The sequence below is a fragment of the Hemiscyllium ocellatum genome, chromosome 15 (assembly GCF_020745735.1).
Source record: "Hemiscyllium ocellatum isolate sHemOce1 chromosome 15, sHemOce1.pat.X.cur, whole genome shotgun sequence".
Classification (NCBI taxonomy): domain Eukaryota; kingdom Metazoa; phylum Chordata; class Chondrichthyes; order Orectolobiformes; family Hemiscylliidae; genus Hemiscyllium; species Hemiscyllium ocellatum.
In genome coordinates this window covers 25,625,266-25,646,672 of record NC_083415.1, presented here as the reverse complement: position 1 = coordinate 25,646,672, position 21,407 = coordinate 25,625,266, and the positions used below count along the sequence as shown (strand labels likewise).

General features: G+C 38.3%; 1 protein-coding gene across 1 annotated transcript; it reads right to left on the bottom strand.

Moving 5' to 3' along the window:
* Positions 1 to 6,370: 6,370 nt before the first annotated feature.
* On the bottom strand, positions 6,371 to 18,491 carry kcng1 (potassium voltage-gated channel, subfamily G, member 1). Its single transcript, XM_060836004.1, has 2 exons — positions 17,733 to 18,491; positions 6,371 to 7,135 (listed from the first exon to the last, which is right to left on the bottom strand). Exons 1-2 carry the CDS (start codon positions 18,489 to 18,491, stop codon positions 6,371 to 6,373), a joined length of 1,524 nt encoding a protein of 507 aa, XP_060691987.1.
* Between the last annotated feature and the right edge of the window lie 2,916 nt (positions 18,492 to 21,407).

Genomic DNA, 21,407 nt, shown 5'->3' with positions numbered 1-21,407 from the left:
ACAGTTAGACTGAAGTCATGAGATGCTGCAATTGAAGAGAAATATAACAGAAGATTTAATAAGAGTTTTGACTGAGTGAACATAGTGTTTTTTTCTCCCTATCTCCTTTGGTTGGGAAATTGATAACAAGATGTCATCAACTTAAAAATGTCATTAAGAGTGTGAGGCATAAGAGACCATTGATTCTTTAAAAAAAAGGATAAATATTTGAAGCAGTGGAAGATATGAGAGTGTAGAAATGGGGAGAATGAAATTTGTTTTTGATTGCCTCATCAATGAGACTAAAGGAAAAAAAGGACTTTCTTTTCTGCTGCAAACTTCTGCGGTTCTAAATATTTCTTATAAAATCCCTTGATAATGATCTCTTAAGGGAGCAAGATTAATTGGATAATTTTATGCAAAGGCCTTCTCAACTGAGTTCAATAATGTAAAAAAAAAATCACTATTGCATTAGCAACACACCATTTATAACCCACAGTTTGATGAGTATTTCTCTGATTTAGTATTGAATCTCCACACCATGCATTAAAATATCCTGTTGCTTACTGTGTCGCTATTGGGGTTTCTTCAATAGTAATGTGAACACACTAGGGTAGATTATACAATTCCAGTGGATAACACAGGAGTCATAGAGGTCTACCACACAGAAAAAAGCCTTTGGCCCATTGAGTCCACACTGGTCAAAACCAAGCACCCAACAATTCTAACCCCATTTTCCAGCCCTTGGTCCATAGCTTTGTATGCCTTGGCACTGCAAGTGCACATCTAAATATGTCTTAAAATATTGGAATTTTAAAAACCATTGCCAACCTTATGCAGCCCAGTGTGAAGCTTCATCTCATCAGGCATTGTTTTCATATGTATCATGGGTGAGATTCCTAGTAACTTAGAGCAAATTTGATTAAATTTAATTTCTAAAGACAACACCTGAACATTTGAATAGCATCAACCAGGGCAGACTAAATGATTTGGAGTTCTTTTTCATGGGAAGAAAAGGCAGAGGATTGATCTGAAAGAGGCCAAGATTGGCTTGACCAGGCAGTCTGTCTGTTTACATTAATGTGTAATGATGCAGGTTTAACAAATGACCTCAGAGTAAGGTATTGCCTTAGGAACATGACCACAACATGGTAGCATTCAGTTTAAAAGTGAACAACTTGGGTCAGGAACAACCATGCAGAACCTATCTAAGTATAATCACACAGGAATGAGGACATAGTTGACTGGAGTGGGCTGAGGAAGGAGTTTAGCAGAAAAGACAGAACAATGGCAGATATTCAAAATAATTTATGACTCACAGCAACAATATATCCCAATGAGGAAGAAGGGTATAAACCATTCATGGTTCAACAGGGAAGTTAAGGATAATATGAAACTGAAAGAAAACAAAACCTGTGTGGTAAACAGTAGTAAATTGGAGGATTGGCAAAGTTTTGAAAACCAACAAAAATTATGCAAAAATAAAAGAAAGTAAAAATAAATCTGAGAGCAAACAAACCAATAACATAAAAACTGACAGTAAGAGCTTTGTCTTAATATCAAGGATGAATGAGGCAACCATAAACATAGGCTTCTTAGATAAGAAAACTGAGGGAATAACAATTTGGAGGCAGTATATGGAGAGAGACTTTAATAAATACTTTACATCAATCTTCTTGATAGAGCACACCAATGGCTTTCCAAAAATACTAAATAATCAAAAGGATAGAGGTAGCCTGGGGAGTGGTGGAAGGAAATATATACACACAATAGGTATCACTTGAGAAAAATGCACTAGGGAAACTCATGAGACTAAAGGCTGATAAATCCCTTAGAATTTTAAAGTAAGAGGAGTGAATGTACTGATCGCAAACTGTCAAAAATCTTTAGATTCTGGAAAAGTCAATCTCCAATCTAACACTTATTTACAGGGGAGGGATACAAAAATAGGTAATGTCACCTTCATCCCCTCCCCCACTCACCCATTTTACTCTATGCTACTTTCTCCCCATCCCCGCCCTCCTCTAGCTTATCACTCCATGCTTCAGGCTCACTGCCTTTATTCCTGATGTCGGGCTTTTGCCCAAAAAAAGGCCCCAATACAAAAATAGGTAACAATTAGTCAGTTACCTTAATATTTGTCATTGGAAAATGTTAAATGATGTAATAGCAGAGCATTCAGAAAAACTTGATGTAATCAAGCACAGTTGGCATGGTTTCATGAAGGGGAAATCATGCCTGATAAATTTACATGTTCTTTGAAGAGGTAACAAGCATGGAGACAAGGGGAAGCAGTAGATTTGATACATTTGGATCTTGAAAAGGCATTGGATAAGGTGCTGCCAATAAGGCTACTTAATAAGAACAGTATATTAGAATGAATAGAGGATAGGTTAACTAACAGAAGACAGAGGATTGGGATAGAGGGATCATTTTCAGGATGACAATTGCTCCTCAATATATATTGATCATTTAGATGAGGGAACTTTTCCAATCATTGCAGATGACGCAAAATTATGTCAGAGAATGAACTGTGAGGAAGATGCGGAGATGCTTCAGTATGATTTGGACAAGTTGAATGAGTGGGCAAATACATAGCAGGTGACGTATAATGCAAATAACTGTAATATTATCCACTTTGGGAGCAAAAACATGAAAGTAGATTATCTGAATGACAATAGATTGGAAAAAGGGGAGATGCAACAAGACATGGATGTGCTTGTACACCTATTGCTGAAGAGAAGCATGCAGCTGCAGCAGAAGGTGAAGACGACAATGGTATGCTGACTTTCATAGCGAAAGGATTCAAGTACATGGGCACAGATATCTTACAGAAATTCTATAGGGCTTTGGAGAGACCACATTGGGGTGTGCAATTTTGGTCTTATCTGTGGAACAATTATCTGGCTATGAAGGGAGTGCGACAAAGGTTTACCAGACCAATTCCTGGGATGTCAAGACAAACATATGAAGAGAGAGACTAGATTGATTAGGATTTTATTAATTGGAGTTTAGAAGAATGAGGATAGGTTCTCAGAAACCTATGAAATTCTAACAGGACTAGACAGGGTAAATACAGCAAGGATATTCCTGATGACCAAACAGTCTAGAACTAGGGATCACAGCCTAAGGATAGAAGACTAAGATGAGGAAGAATTTCTTCACCCAGAAATTGATGAGTCTGTGGAATTAACTGCCACGGAAAGTAGTTGAGGCCTAAATACTGAATTATTTCAGGGAGAAGTTAGATATAGTTAAGGGATCAAAGGGTGGAAGAAGAAAGTGAGAACAGGATATTGAGTTGGATGATCAGATTGAATGGCAGTGTAAGCTTGAATGGCTGAATGACCTACTCCTTTGCCTGTTTTCTATGTTTCGACAGAACTAGTGGACTGCTACAGGAAACAATGTTGGAGCCACAATTATTTATGGTATATGTTAATAACTTGAATGACAGACGTTAAACTATTATCGTTAACTCTATGGACAAAAAAGAAAGAGGTGGGAAAGCAGGTAGTGAGGATGACAGATGATGTCTACAAAGGGATATAGACTGGTTACATGTTTGGGGAAAAACACTTGGCAGATGAAACATAGTATGAAAGTGTGGAGTTAAATACTTTTTTTAGATTAGATTACTTACAGTGTAGAAACAGGCCCTTCGGCCTAAAAAGTCCACACTGACCCGCTGAAACACAACCCACCCAGACCCATTCCCCTACATTTACCCCTTCACCCAACACTACGGGCAATTTAGCATGGCCAATTCCCCTAACCTGCACATTTTTGGACTGTGGGAGGAAACCGGAACACCCGGAGGAAACCCACACAGAGAATGTGCAAACTCCACACAGACAGTTGCCTAAGGCGGGAATTGGACCCAGGAATTGGTGCTGTGAGGCAACAGTCCTAACCGCTGTGCCACCATGCTGCCCTTTTGGAACTTACAGTTATTCTCTACACTATCCAACTTTTGTGTCGTCTGCAAATTTCCCAATTGTGCCCCACACATTCAAGTCCAAATCAATGTATAAAAACAACAGCCGGGTTCCCAACACCAAGCCCTGTGTCTGCAAATTTCCCAATTGTGCCCCACATATTCAAGTAGAATAGCCAAGTATTATTTAAAACAGGGAAAGACTGCAAAAGCAGCAGCACAGAGGTATTTGGGGTTCCTACTGTATAAATCACAAAAAGCTAGTGCTTCATAAGTAATTGGGAAGCAAGTGGAATTTTGATCCTTATTTCAGAGAATGGAGTATAAAAACAATACAAGACAAGTTAGATCATGGCTGAAATACTGCAAATAGTTTTGGGTCTGTTATCTAAAGGAAAGATACATTGACATTGGAGGCAGTCCAGAGAACTTTCACTAGGCTGGTCCAGGCCATAGAAGGATTTCCTTATGAGGAAAGACTGAATAGGTTGGGCTTGTACTCATTGGAATATAGAAGAATGGGAGGAGATCTTACTTAAAGATACAGGATTCTTTTGGGATTTGACGAAGTAGATGCATAGAGGTTGTTTCCCTTTGAGGCACAGCCTAGGGCCAGAGGACATAATCTCAGAGTAAGGGGGCTTTCCATTTAAGCTAGAGGAGGAATTTCTTCTCTCAGAGAGTAGTGAATCTGTGGAATTCTTTATCTCACAAGGCAGTTGAGTCTGGGTTGTTTGGTATATTCAAGACAGATTTTGAATCATTAAAGGAATCAAGGGTTATAGGGATACAATATGAAAGTGAGAATTGAGGATTATCAGATTAGTCATGATTTCATTGAATTGCGGGGGAAACTAATTGTATCGAATGAGCTCGATGATCAGACATGATAATAACAAATGGCGGAGTAGGCTTGCAGGGTCAAATGATCGATTCCTTTCTTATCCTTTGTGTTTCTATGTAATTCTATTCCAAATTGCATGGTCTTAAGGGAGAGAGTGGAACTAGTAGGTGTAAATACAAGATACGACCTAATAAAAAGTCAAGAGACGCATCTTTACCCAGAGGATGATGGGAATGTAAAAACCTGCTATCACAAAAAAAAGGTAGTTGCTATTAATGACATTGGTGTATTTAAGGGGAAACTGGATTAACAGATAATGATGGAATGAATAGAAATTTCATATAAATGATAGGTTTAGATGGAAAAGATTCGAAGGTGGCTTGTGTGGAGGATAAATAACACAAGCCAATTGAGCCAAATGACCTGTTTTTGACACTATGTAAATGCTCCACCCAGGCAGAAGTTGAATCCAAAGTGCTACATTTCCAACTCTTGTAACTTCTGCCTAAAATGGCAAATGCACATTCAATGTTAACATAAATAACAATGAAGCAAATTCACAAGAAAGCTAGTCACAGCATCAACTTAAAAGCTGACAATGTGTCAAGGCACACAAGACTTGTAAGTACACAAGTCTCCAACCATAGTTTTTATTTTTAAGCAGTTCAGCAAAAGGAATCATCCGAATGAAGAGTTAAATGTATGGCCTATTCTGAAGACACTCATCAGGAATTGCAGAATTCCTTAAAATTTGTCAAATAGCTCAATAAAAGAAATCCCACTGTCAAGTAAAATTATCTATAATTTCAACTATTTAGCAAGAGTTTGCCAACAAAATCACATGATTTTTTTAAAAAACTGACTGTTTAGTGCTCAGGAGTGAAATATCTTTCAAAGCTCAGATTCTGGTTTAAAGCTTGATCTTGTATAAATTGTTTATTTTACAGGTACTCATTGTAGGTTCCTTGCTTACTGAGAATGTAAATTCCATGCAAATCTTTTGAAGCACTGGAGTTTTTGTTTCATATCAGCCTTTGGATTATTTCCATGATTTCCTGACCAATTAGATTGCAGTTCACGTGAAGCAGTTTATGTTTGGGAAGGCAAATAGTTTGAAATCTAGAACTAAACCTACTAAAAAAAAGGCTTACTGTTTCCTCAGATATTTCAGACAATCCTCATCAACATCATGTTAATGTAGAATGATGGTAGGTGGTTACATTTTACTTTTGACAGTCATTGGTGTGATGTGTTGAGTTATTACAAATATACAGTTATGACTTTGATTTGGTAACGATTTCTAGGTTGCTTAGAGTGACATTCAATGCTGAAACAACTTTTCAGTTTGTTCACACTAAATTTCCCAACATTCAAAACTATGTAAATTTGTCTCACTAGTCCCTTATAGGTTAGATTTGAAGAAAAAATGCCTAGAAATCAAACTTAAGTATTTGGCCTATTGCTACATTCTCAAAAAACCGTATTCATAAGTATGAATTATAAATATCAGATTGCTACTCAAATTTCTTTCCCTGCAAAAAGAAAATGCACCATGTTTCACAAATGAAAGTTGTTTCTCGTAACTGCTTTTTAACTCAAAACAACGTAGTTTAGTTTTCTCTTGGTTCAGAAGACAGACTTGAAAATAAGTTCTCATTTTCTTGTGAAATAATGTTCATTTGTGGTTTAGCTTTAATCATGATCTGTAACCTTCTTTGATCTCTTTGCTGTTCTTGCTTTAATTCCACATATGAGCGAGAGAAAGTGTGAAAAATGGAAGTTACAGGGAAGGCCATGAGAAGGATGCCACTTAAAATGCTGCTTAATGCTACCACTTGGCCTGGAATGCTTCGAGGCACCATATCTCCATAGCCCACTGTCGTCATGGTGATAACAGCCCACCAGTAACATGCTGGTATGCTTGTGAACTCATGCGAGCTAGACATTTCATTTTCAATAAGATAAAGCAAGGGGGCAAAAAGTGCAATGGCCACACACAAGAATAAAAGGAGGAGACCAAATTCACGGGTACACCTGCGTGCTGTTAGCCCCAGTGTCTGTAGTCCCAGGGAGTGCCTGGCAAGCCGCATCACATACAAAATCCTCAAGGCACGGAGGACTCGCAAAACAAGGCCCACCTTGTCAAGGTAACTGCTTCCTCCTCCAGGTTTTCCATTTTCCACTGATGTAGTGTCCACCAGAAGGGTAATGTAATAGGGTAAGATGGCTATAATGTCAATGATATTGAGTGGAGTCCTCAGGAAGACAAATTTGCTGCGAGCCTGAATGAATCGTAACACAAACTCCAGCGAAAACCAGCCTACACAGACAGTTTCCACAATGAAAATATTGTAGCACTTCTGTGAGCATACTCCCTGCAGGTAAAAGAACAAGTAAAGATCAATAAATAAATGACTGTTTTCAAAAGTTCTTTTTACATTTTCAAGGTCTTGTCACACTTTACACTATTTTTACCACATTCTTCAGGAATTATGGGTTTTTCTTCATCGGATAAATATATTTTTCATCCCACTATTAGTTGTGGTTTCTAGTGGTCATTTTCTAATGTTTCGTTCTTTTGCTTTTTGAAGAAACTTATTCGTTATGGGGTATGTTACCTATAGTCATTTTTCATGTGTTAACGGTAACAGAATATATTGTTGTAGTTAGGAGAAGCCATCATAGCGAATCCAAATTCTGTCATGGCTTAAAACCTAAGACTGCTATACTTGCCAAATTATTTAAACTTTCGGCCCATTCTGATGGATTATAGCATCATGTCATAGCAAAACATAACAACTGTGCTCTAAAGCAAACATGATAAAACAAAATTTTACAAAATCCCTTAGCATTAGTGAAACTCGTCTAAAAGTTCTTGCGAACATTAAGCGCAGTGTTTATGAAAAGAGATAAAAATCCCAACCATATTCTCTCTCTCTTTGGTACATTACCTTTTTGATAATACAGTTCATGATAGTAGTTCTATAATGTTAATATCTACATCTTCTGAATACTTAAACAAGTACTTGATTAGTAACCAAGTCATTTTCTTATGTCTTTGATGTCTCATTGGTCCATTTGTAATGCTCTTTTAATCTAACAGTGCCGTTTAAATGAAAATAAATGTATAGAATTTTCTAATATTATGTAGAACATGAGGACTAAGTGCAGGAGTAGGTGATTCAGCTCTTTGAGCCTGCTCTGCCATTCAATATGACCATGGCTGATCTCACCTCAGCCTCAATTCCACTTTTCTACTGACTCCACAGTCCACTACTAATTAAAAATCTGCCTCTCTCCTCTTTCTATTTACCCCATGTCCCAGGTGAGGTACTGAATTCCAAAGCTTCACCCCTATGAGGAGAAAAAAAAAGATAAGCAATAAAACAAATGAATATGAGAGTCAGGAAACATAACCTGAAGTTTGTTAAATAGTTGAATAGATGTCTTGCTATTCCTTTTTTTTAAAAAAAAGACTGTTCAGCATGAATGTTCTGCTTTGGTGAAGCTCACACTCTGGAACACTAAAAGCTTCTTCAGCAAACTGGTATCTGAGATTCAACCAAGAGCAGGATGAACCTTTCTGTTGACTTTCAATTTGTTAAGCCTTGTGCATGCTATAATATTGCTGATTGTTTTAGAAAAAAAACCTCAATACTCAATCCCATCAGATAAATGTTTGAATCAGAACCAAGGCTGGAAGCTAAATATTCTGGGCAATAGGCCTGTTAAAAAGATCAGGAAATTTTGGCAAAGATGGACAGTAGCATTGACAAAAAACACAATTATCACAGTAGAATTGAGGGATTTCAAGAAGAGTGAACAGGTAAATGAAACCCTAGGAGTTAAACAACATGAAGGATACAAGATACTAGTAGGAGTTGTCTGCAAATCAGACAAACAAAAAAAGTTAAAGTATTTAACTGTTCAACATCCAAGGCAAAATACAAGCACCAGTACCTTAATAAGGTAGCTCTCCTTAATTGAAAGATGTTCAGAGTAGTTTGTGTTTTAAAATATTCTTAGAATGAGGGCAACCTGATGAAAGCAAGCTTATTCTTGTGCACCACTTCTCTGCCATATTTCTAGGGTTTTCCATTAAGACTCACCCAGAAATGACAGCCAGACTACTAAGATCCCTCGGAATCCTAGTAGCACACAAACCCACTAAAACTCTCAAACAAAAACTAACAAACTTAAAAGACCCAGTACAACCCATGGACAAAACCAACGTCATCTACAAAATTCCACGCAAGGACTGCCACAAACCCTATGTAGGACAAACAGGAAGGACGTTAGCCACCAGGATACACAAATACCAGCTAGCCACAAAAAGACACGATCCTCTCTCCCTTGTAGCCCTACACATGGATGAAAAAAAAACCATTTCGACTGGGACAACACATCTATCCTGGGACAGGCTAAGCAAAAACATGCCAGAGAATTCCTAGAGGCCTGGCACTCCAACCACAATGCCATAAACAAACACATAGATCTAGATGCTATCTATCAACCCCTCAGAAAATGAACAGAAAATGAGATCACCATAAACCCCAGGAACCCCATCCAGGAGAAAGATATAAATAGAAAGCAGGAGACAACAGCTTCGCTTCATTTGGAGGCCACCACTGATGATGTTACCTAGCCAGGTAATGAAACATCTGGATATCAAACCTACAGCTCAGCGAGCAAACCTACACCCTAAACCTCAGCCTGAGCTATAAACCTTCACAAACCCTGCAAAAACCTATGGGCACAACATGCTACAACTTGCCCGAAGATGGGAATGGAATGCCATCCGAGAGAGTTCAACCCGCAAACAACTGGACTTCCTGCATGAAGTTTAAGAAAACAAGTATTGCCAAAATGTCTCCAATATAAACCACCGATAAAAACACCTCAAGCCAGATGCTTAATAGAACAAAAAGCTCCGAGAACTAATCAATGACGCCCACCACAGACTCTGAAAATACAACTGGGAAACTGCGTGCTAAAAACCGTTATTCAAACAAGCAACAAATCAAGAATGGACAGACGAGGTAGAACAAGCCATAAACACCAAACACAGATAAAGAAAAATCAGAACCTGAAGAATAAACTTGACAAACTCACAAAAAAAGACAAAACTGATAACACAGGGGCATGGATAAAGAACTTATCAGACCGAACCCTATCAGTCTCAGAAAAACGGTACTAGTAAAAAGGATTAAATTTCAATTACCGAGACGCTGACAAGAAGGATTTCCTAGCGGCATTAGAAACCACATTGAAGGACAACAATCTCACGGAAGAAACACAACAAACGATCAGACAGACAGTTGCACCTACTCTGACCCGAAAGAGGGAAGGAAACAAACTGAACACACAAGAAAAGAAAGCCTTAGAAAACCTCGAGAAAGACAAAAACATCGTTATATTACCTACAGACAAAGGTCGGCTTACAGTCATCCTGAACAGAAGGGACTACATAGAGAAAGCCAATGCACTACTCACAGACACCAATACCTATCAACAGGTGGCGTTAGACCTCACCTCACAACTAGGAAATAAAATTACATATCTCCTAAAAAAAAATTGCACAACTCCGGACAATTAAACAAGACGGAATTCCAAAAAATGTAACCCGACGGGACCAACACCCCACGATTCTACGGACTACCAAAAATCCATAAACCAGGAGACCCCTCAGACCAATAGTCTCACTACCCAGAACACCAACTTACAGACTGGCCAAAGAACTACATGCAAGACTGAAATACCTAGTAGAAGAGTCACAGCACTCCATCCACTCCACTCAGGAATTCCTAAAAATCATCAAAATAACCAAAATAGAGGAAGACGAAGCAATTATCTCATTCGACTTAAAAGCACTATTCACCTCCATCAACATCGACCTGGCAAAGGAAACAGTTACCACACTTTTAGAAGAGACCATCACACACCCCAACCACCATCAATCACATTACCAATGAAAATATCATGAAGCTAGTGGATCTGTGCCTCACCGCCCACTTCACTTTCAACAACATAGTCTACAAACAAACCAACGGGACACCCATGGGATCTCCGCGATCAGGATTCATAGCAAAAGCGGTAATGCAAAGACTAGAACAGCCCTACAAACCATCAAACCAAAACTCTGGGTCCGCTATGTAGATGACACCTTGGTCATCACAAAATGAAACAAGATAGAAGAGACATTTAACATCAACAACACCCTCACAGGCATAAAGTTCACCAAGGAGGAAGAAACCGACAACAAACTCACATTCCTGGACGTCACAGTCGAAAGAAAGGACAACAAAGAACTACAAACCTGCGTATACAGAAAACCGACAAAACACTGACCAAATACTTAACTACACCAGCAACCATTCCAACAGACACAAACGAAGCTGTATCAGAACACTATTCCAATGAGCCACCACACACTGCAGCACAGACGAACTTCGGAAAACAGAGGAGAACCACTTATACAACGTATTCAAGAAGAAAGGATACTCAAATAACAGTGTGCAGATTCCTCAAGAACAAACCACGAATAGCAGACCAAACACAGCCAGAAACCCTAACCACCTTACCATACATCAAAGAAGTTTCAGAAATGACAGCCAGACTACTAAGACCCCTCGGAATCCTAGTAGCACACAAACCCAACCAACACTCTCAAACAAAAACTAACAAATTTAAAAGACCCAGTACAACCCATGGACAAACTAGCGTCATCTACAAAATTCCATGGAAGGACTGCCACAAACACTACGTAGGACAAACAGGAAGAAAGTTAGCCACCAGGATACACGAACACCAGCTACCCACAAAAAGACATGATCCTCTCTCCCTCGTAGCCCTACACACGGATGAAAAAAACCCACCATTTTGATGGGACAACACATCTATCCTGGGACAGGCTAAGCAAAAACATGCCAGAGAATTCCTAGAGGCCTGACACTCCAACCACAATGCCATAAACAAACACATAGATCTAGATGCCATCTATCAACCCCTCAGAAAATGAAAAGGAAATGACATCACTACAAACCCCAGGAACCCCATCCAAGAGAAAAATATAAATAGAAAGCAGGAGACAACAGCTTCGCTTCACTTGGAGGTTGCCACTGATGATGTTACGTCAGGATATCAGACCTACAGCTCAGCGAGCAAACCTACACCTTAAACTCACCCAGATCCTCATAACAATGTGCAATCCTCTCGAATCGAGTGGCAAAGGATAAAATATGCCAAAAAAGTACAGGAACAGGAGGAGCATGAATTTTCTTCTAGGCTCTACTGGAACAGTGTGTGGCCACAGATATCCCTTGATCCCCTAATGGTCTTCATCTACAACAGATCAAGTCTCCCTCATTATGCCAGCTTCAGTCCCAATGTACTGTGTGCCTGCTGATTCAGCCTCTGGGTTGATTACTATTATGTTGGCATCAGTGGAGAGTTGCCAAAGCATCTGTACTATGAGATAAAGCTTTGCACCAATATCTGAACCTTGAAATATAAGCCCATGAATTCAAAAATGTTTTGTACAAAGAAATAGTACAGACTGAGTTGAACATTTCAAAATGCCGAATTTCGAGCACAAATTAATTTATGTTATGATAATGGGCCCAACATTATCTACAACACCTAAAAATTTCAGTTTCGCAACTCTATTTTAAAAATTGCTGATGAAAAAGTACGTATCATCTTAGGATCCATGCCAGTGGCACAATAACGTAGCTCAATGGGGTTAGGTTTCAGCCATTCATTAACTTTTGTGCAATTCAAAGGTTTCAGTCCATGTTATTGAACAACTGCTATTAGTTAAATCTGTAGTTGTTTGTTTATCCTGAGGTATGCACATGATTATCAATGCAATCATTAAAACAGCTTTTATTTTGTCTTTAACATATGACGTAATGATGTGGAGGACAGAAATGGAACCTCTGCCAATATTAAGCTGATAATGATCTCTGTTTCCATCGTTAGTGTTGAACTTCCAACTTTGGCAGAGACAGGATCAGTCATCTGTTGTACATCTTCTCCAAGTTTCCTTTTCATTGATCTCAATGGTACAAGAAATCCAATGGATTGGCTATTGCTGCTTTAGGCACTCACTGAAAATGAAAAGTTCACTCACTGGTGTTGAGATCCTTCTGCTGTGGACTTTGTACAGCCATCTAGCACATAAATGTTCTACCCAGTAATCACTGTGGGAGGTAGGTCTAGTCCATCTCCCAGCTGCTTACTGAAAGTCAAAGTTAACCTGTGGCCTAACCAGGAGTCATAAAGCTGAAGTCTGGCCCCCAAAAGAGTAAGTCTTTTAAAAAAAAAACAAAAGGACTGTTCCTCCTGGCTTTACACAAAAACCAATGGTCATTGTTGGTCACTGCCTATTCCCCAGTCACAGTCCCCTACTTTTGCCTCCTCACTGTCCCATTTGGCACTTGCCCACACAGGAGAAAGACCATGTCAAGCAGAATCACAGTGGATTGGTGCCATTGGTCTGCCCAGGTTATGGATTCAGGCCCTAGTCTGATGTTCTGGGAATGTAAGAGATGAGAGCTCCTGTGTCTGAATAATCTGAGGGGTTTCCCTTGCATCTGTTGAAAATGGTACCTACATCCCTACCGCCTCCCCCCTCCCTCCACGCCGCCCCCTCTCCACCCCCCTCAAGCCCACATGCTTCCAAGGCAAATGAATTTGGTTAAATTTGTATTGAATGGATACAAAGTTTTTGAATTGCATATTTAATGGACATGTGCTTGTTTGACTTAAGGACAGTCAGTCAATAACTTTAATTATACTAAAACCAATATAAATAGACACTATGACTACAAGAGAAGTTTGGAGGCTGGGAATTCTGTGATGAGCAACTCACTTCCTGTCTCTCAAAAGCCTGTCCACACTACAAGGCACAAGTCAGGAGCGTGATGAAATAGTCTCCAGTTGCTTAGATGAGTGCGGCTCTGACAACATATAAAGAAACTCGTCACTATCTGGGACAAAGCACCTTCTTTAGCAGCTCTCCATCCCCTATCTTAAAAATTCATTCTCTGTGCCTCAGACCAGTGTTTCCTCTCAGTTGCTCGGAGATTGTGCATGCTGATCAGTGGCTGATGCATTGATTTCTGCTGTTGAAAGGCACGACTGTGCTTGGACCCTGGAGATGCATGCAGCAGAAACAATGGGAACATTGCCTCTGGCACAAAATGGCAACAATGTGCATCATCCGTAACATGCACTGCAGTAATTTATCAAACATCCTATGACAGTAGCTCCCAAATGCATAGACTCTAGACCTAAATGGACAAGGGAAACAGATACAAGTATCCACATTCTTTTACTATCACTGGGTTCAAAACCAGGAACACCCTTCTTAACTGAACTGGCTGCATCTAACCACATGAACTACAGTGGTTTAAGGAAGCAGCTCATGCCCTTTTTTTTTAACATTGAACTTATTTTCCTAAACAACCTGTTTAGGGATGTTATCACATACCTCTGGCGGCATGAGTGCCCCCTCACCTCAGGTCATTCAGTTCAATTTATGATGAGTAACACACAAGTTAATCTAGGCAGTGGTGCCCACATCCATGAAGAAATATGGAAGTCATAATTGTGACAGTGCTCTTCTGGGTATTTAGGTTAATTGTGTATGTTATGACTTTGTCAGCTTGTGGCTATAGGTAGCAGTTATGATAGTGAGTTTGTACTAATTTCTACGAAGGAAAATGAGATGCGAAATGGTTCTCTTCAAGAAGTTGGTTTTAATTTGGAGAATTAAATGTTGATGTCTCACAAATCCATTCTACACTCCCATTCTGAAAACAGGCCTGACTCTTATGCCTAATTTACTTTATTCAAAATACAGAAGATTGCAATATAGGGTACAATTTGCAATGACATTACCAATTGACTAAGTGAGTGGATGAAGCTTAACACAGGAAAATAAGAGTCCATTCACTTAACATCAGGAAAAACAAACCAAATCACTTTCCAATCGTGAGAAATCAAGGCATTTGGAAGGGCATATAGAAAAGAACTATAAGTGTAATGGAAAGTTGCCATTTAATGAAAGGGAAGAAAGACAGAAGTTGGGAAGCTACGCTCTATTTGTACAGAGCAGGGGACACATCATAAATTGCCCAGAGTGACGCTTAAAGAGTTGTTTTGAGGATAGGTTCTATAAAATTGATTTGTAGTCAACTGAGGTAGGAGGTATGGGGCTGATTGAATCAAAATATATAAAATCATTATAGTTTCACTAGAATAAATACCAAGAAACTTTTCCCTCTGGTGGAGGTACCCAAAACAAAGGAGACTAACTTTAAAATTAGATCCTGATCATTTTGGAATGGAAATGGCAACACACCTTTTCACACAAAGGATTGAGAGAATCTGGAGGTCTTTTTCCCAGCTTCCAAGATCTGTGGCTGCTAGGTTCGCCAAAGTTTTGATGAACAAGATATATATATAAGAATTGGCTTGAGGGGTTGAATGTTTTACTATGTTTAAAATAGGTCCTATTTAATAAAGAAAGAGTTAACTCATTACTGTAAAAGTAAAGGATTGCATATGTTGACATGTATATGCAATAAGCTTTTCTGTGTTTTCATAAAAGTTCCCAAGTCTTCAATCTCAATCTTGTTAGCTGAATCCAAAACGTCAGTTATTTAAAAAAAAGTCAAAATAAACTGAGGTCCATGACACTACAAAAACCTGAGTTACTTCAGACTATTTTTCTCAAGTGACAGTGACATTTCACAGAATCTCATTCACCTCTTGATTTGTCTGAAGCTGGACTGCAGTTACGGATCTGCCATTTCCAACAGGCCTGCTCACGTGTATCCTTTACTGACGACATCATTAGAGCAGCTTAGCTTGTAGGATACCCAAGTCAAGGTGCTTCCTTGACTAATTCAATTGATACTTAAAATCAAACACCAAATATTTTGGAGAGATTTTGTAATGTAAAATGACTAGCATCTTTAAATTTTAAAAGTTATTTTCGAATTGGATCTTAAGGAAAATTGTCTTCAGAAAATAGAAAAGAAACACTTTTACAAAATTATTTCCTACTGAATTATGAAAAAAAGGTGTTAAATTTTAATCATGGCATGAGAAATTTAAAAAGTTTACAATCTTAATTGGAATATTGTACACTTCAATGCAAATTTCTAAATTTGAAGCACTTTGGATTCTGAGGTATAGTTATGGCCTTAATGAAAAAGGTAGTACAGAACATTCAGTGATTGAAAGGGTACATATGAGCATGAGACATCTGGGTGATACTTTATTCCAAATGATCAAATGATGGCATTTATGCCTGATACTGGTATTTAATCTTGCCAAGTTTCCAAACCCTTGGATCAGTGCTGTCTTTGCTATCCCTCATATTGTTGCCAATTTAGTAATGAATAGGTACACTCATTCTCTGTAGAGCATGCGCATCTTGATGATTTAAACCTTCCAAAACGATGAAACTAGTGGAAATATATCCTCAAACAATGATTCCCTTCACATCAATACACAGTGGCAGCAGTGTGTACTACCGACAAGATGTCCTGCAGAAATTGACAAAGACTCCTTAGACTGTACCTTCAAAATGCTTGACCACCACCATCCAAAAAGACAAGAAGAGAGGAAGAAGAAAGACCAACTCTCAAAACCACTTACCATCCTGATTTGGGAATAGATCACCATTTCTTCATTGGAGCTGGGTCAAAATCCTGAACTTTTCTCTCCCCAACAGTATTGTGGATTTACCTGCACCAAATTAACTATAGCAGTTCAAGAAGACAGATCACAACTACCTTCTCAAGGGCAACTCGGGATAGGCAATGATATTGGTCCAGCAAAGTCCATTTCCCTCGGATAAAGAAAGAAAGACAGACTGGCCTTGTCTGTCAGAGATACTGCTCATACGATTATATGAATGAAGGAACATGTTTATCATCCTATAACATACTTCAGTGCTTTTTCTTTTCCATATATGCACATGTGTTGAGACTGGAGAGGTCAGAGTTGTTCTCCTTAAAGAATAAGGAAGTCTTGCATTTAAAAAGCTCCTCTCACAGCCTCAGCATGTCTGAAAACACTTTACAGTCAGTCAATGTATTCCTTTTGAAGTCACGGCTGAAAAATAGGAACGGAGGTAGACAATTTTCTCACATCAGGCTTCCACAAACAATGTAATGACTTATAAATTATATGATTGAGGGATAACTATTGCATGAGACATAGGACGCAACTCCTCTAAACTTCTTTAAAATAAGTGCCATGGGATCTTTTATGTCTGTATGATAGCAAAATGGACTTTACAGCAGAGAAAGTTATAGAGAAGGATTGATAAAGAGTAGTCAAAAGCATCAATGGATTTAATGGGTTAAATAAGGAGTAATTGATAAGTGGTAGAAGGACTCATAACCAGAGGTTATGGAGTTCAGGCATTTGGCAAAAGAGACAAAAGCAACATGACAAAGAATATTTTTACACAGCAAGTTCTCGTGATCTAGAATGTACCACCAGGGAGGTCGTGGAAGCACATTCAAAAGAAAATTGGATAAATACTTGAAACAGAAAAATAGATTGGGGATATTGGAGTGAGATTAATTGAGTAGCTCTACAAATAACTAGCATAAGCATGGGGTGCTGAATGGCTTATTTTTATGCTGTAGGATTCTAAGGTTCTATAACATCAATTAATAAATGAATGTAGAATGTTTATGCAATGGAATATGATTTACATCTAAATATTTGACTTCAGCTGAATATAGTAATAAATAATAAATTTAATCAAATATTTAAGTGAGTTAAGATTTTATTTGTAAATTCCTAAATGGTGGGATTGCATAATTCTGTGAAGTGTTGAGACCAAATCATAAATTATATTTAGAAGGTAATATTTGAAAATGTACTATTTAACTGTAAATTTACAATATCATGAATCATTGCAATTAAAGTGTAGAACAAACTTACTTTATCCTCTTCAGCCCTGAGGTCAGGCATGGTACTGATGGAGAGATTAACTACAGTAATAGTCACAAAAATAACAGAAAGGCAGGCAAAGATTTTTCCTGGGAGCCCCGACTGAGGATTTTCCACCATATCCCTAAGTTTTGTCATGAAGTGATTACATCCCGATGGTTGAACAAAATCGCCCATCCTTTCACCCTCTGCCAGATCCTCCTCAATAGCGTTCATTTCTGCAAATTCTTCAAGTTTCTGCAGATATCGGCGACGACAACACCACTCTAGATTGTCACCTTCAATGCCCCAGTACAACAATTCCTCTTGGAAAGAAAGGGCACACATTTCTCTCAAAAGTCTCAATTTCCCAGCCCTAAGGAAAGTCAAAATTGTCCTAAATGTGCCTGGGTTCCGATCAAAAAAAAACTCATTGCATGTCACATCGTAATCATCACAGATTTTCATTATTTCATCAAAATTGTGGCAAAATCGCAGCTGCCCCAGACGTGTTAAAGGAAAGTCATCCAGCGTGGTCCATGGTAATAAGTATTTTATTCCCCCAACATTTATGATAACATGGTGCTTGCGGTCTTCTGGGAATGCACTGTTATACAAGTAGTCTTGAGAGTGTATGAGGTGAGCTCTATTGTAAAACACACCTTTCAGAGTCTGTGTTTCATTGTAGATTGTTTGATTAAAGGAGTTGTCAGAGGCACAGCTGAGGGCGCTGTAATCATAATCTGAACTGTCTCCTGCCAGCAGCGTCATCCTGAATACAGCTCCTCACATCACTCGAGCCCAGTGCATTTGGAAAGTGCAGCAAACTAGAAGAAATTAGATAGACACTGACAATGCCAGGTAATCACTCGTGAATATTTATATTTAGCATGTGAGGCCACTATAGATCATGCATGGCTAGTTACCCTTGTGTCTTAGAGTCATACGATACATTGTAATCAGTTATATGTGAAAACTCACGAAAAATGGTCATCAGCAGTGGATAATCTAAATCGTTTTCCAAAGGTCTCTGTCCACAAAACCAAGTTCCTTTCAAGCTTATGCAGTTTTGGAAATATTCAATGATTAATCTAATCTGAATTACCATGCCAGATAAATCATGAGATACAAATCATTCCACACAGATCTTTATGAAATTAAAACATTTTTATTCCAAGTGTTATGCACGTAAAAATCTTGTATACATTTAGGGAATTCTTTTTCCATTGATTTGTAAAACTATTAATGTAAAAGGAAGTTACTGTTCTATATTTCTCAGGGTCCATTCAATGAATATTCATTTATGCTTAATAAAATACTTAAAGCAGAATTTTCTGGCATGTTCCATTAAGAGGCTTCAGCAGTTTTAGTTATAATAATTCACATGAGGTCCAAAAGATTAATGAATTTTTTTCAGGCTATCTGGCGTCAATTGCAATAAATTTGTCTAAATGAAGTCAACACCAATGAATTATTTTGTAATTTGTATGGATGCTTTCCAAAAGACTCAATGCAATTTTGAAAGAAGCACTAAACAAAAATAAAATCCAAGTTTTGTTTAATTTAAAACTTTTTTTAGAAGATGTTACACAGTACCCACTGAAGCCTTTTACACCTTGTAGCTCCGAGTAATTTAACAGAAAATTTCTTACACTAAGAACTGGATGCAACATTCAGCTGGTGTGGACATTCAGTTTGAAACTACTTCTGAAAGATTAATAAATCACAGAGCGTTGTTTATGGTTCAACTGAAAATCTCGAACGTGGTCTCTTAATGTAAATTTCTAATTCTAAAAGGAATACAAGCGACAGCTTGCAGCTCTCTGTAGGGCCTCTAGTTAAACAAACATTGTCACATGCAACAAGGCCAAAAAGCAGCAGTGTACCTTTAAGCTTTTCAAACGCATCATTTTGTCAATTACTGACTTAAGTCAAACTGAATTCACGACGATAACAAATGAAAAGAAAAATAAATAAAAATCAAATCCAGCGAGATCCTCGTTTGTTGACTCAATTAAATTTCAAATCAAACCAGTTTATTTTTAACGCGATGGTTTTATTTCCAGAGATTTGTTTTAATTGTCAAAGAAGTAATACACATTTATTTTATCTCCCCACCTGTTGTACCTACAGATTGCTGAGCGAGATGTCTGCTTTTTAAACACTGCGCTCAGTAATAAACGCGATTCATTATATTCTGTCACCACAAGCTGGTACGCAGTAACATGCGAAACGGTAGCATCGCCACCATAATCCAAAACTAACTGTGATGGTGCTGCCTCCTCGATTAGGGATAAAAACAAGATCGAACATCCTCAACAAACAGGTTAATACGAACTACAGGAAAAACAAGCGACAGGACAGTTGTTCAGTTAACTTCATGATGTGAACTATGTGACTTACTAGAAACTGAACGAAATGATGGTTCATCAACAGAATGACAAGTCTGTACAAGATTAAAGAGCCCATGTTAGATATTAGGAAGCTTTATTTAACTGGAATTAATTGGTTGTACGTAACGGTTAACACTGAGCGTGTAGGTCCTTATCCCACTCGCCTCCTCATGTTAAGCAGCTTTAAAGTTTGAAACAGGTTACCTGTTTCCTTCTTAAACCGGGAATAGTTTATTTCGAATACCACCCCCGTCATCCGGAAAAAAAGTAAAAACAATTGTAACATGTAATTCATATTGAACACTTACGCCTTACCAGGAAAATAATTTCACGCGCCGAAAGTTCCTCGCGTTTCTGTTTGATAAAGTTACTTTACACAGCGGTTTTCTTACTTAAAAAACTCGCAGCTATTACACTTTGCGCCCAGCGCCTGCCCATATAAAGTATTGAGAGTGGAAATGGTATGTAAAGTGGAAGAGGATCAGAGCCAACAGGCTGCAGGCAAATCGTCTCCAGCAAGACTCCGCTGACGCCACCACCAGGAGGACGTGCTCGCTGTTTCAGAAGGTTTGTGTAAAATCCATGGCAACCGGTACTTTCAGAATGAAGGATTCCCCCCAAATGGAAATTATCAAGCTGTGGGGGAAACAATAGTTCACACTGCATTATTAAAAGGGGCAGCTCTTCCCTGCATTTTCTGAGACACACGTTAATGCCAATGCAAGGTAAACGCTCTGTCTGTTAATACACATCAATTGGGTTGTTTGGTTCTCAAAAGATGTAAAACGTGAGCGCTATGATTAATGAATATAATTTATGTCAGAATCGGCACGGAGTTGTGTTGCAAAACATGACCGCTACGGTTTATTATTTTCAGTTAAACCCATGACATTTCGCAGGAGTGTGACCCTGGCTGAGCAACATCTCATTCAAGTACATACTTTTTATTTTGAAAATAAACTGTTTTTATGCTTAAGTAAAATATAGGATTGTTAATAGTTTGGTGGAGAATGGAAAACAGAGAATTACAAAGGAGCATCAAATAAAGGGGCATAATAATAAATAGATCACAGATTTATCCTAGTTATTTTGAAATGCGATATTCAATTTTCTTCGCTCTGTGTTTTAATATATTTAGTTTTAAATACGTTTATTCATTTTAGTTCAGTTCCACTTACAGTTGTCATGCTTTTCACACTTTTTGATACCTTGATTCATTCAACCTAAAATCATCCTAAATGATGTTTACAGCAGATTGATTTACAAGTAAACATGAACTTACTGCATCAAATTG

What these genes read in the sequence shown, in the direction of transcription:
- kcng1 (XM_060836004.1), bottom strand. Translation starts at nt 18,491, where the DNA reads ATGACGCTGCTGGCAGGAGACAGTTCAGATTATGATTACAGCGCCCTC. An exon ending in TCAGGGCTGAAGAGGATAAA is followed by an intron (nt 7,136 to 17,732) that starts GTAAGTTTGTTC and finishes TTTTACCTGCAG; the next exon opens with GGAGTATGCTCACAGAAGTG.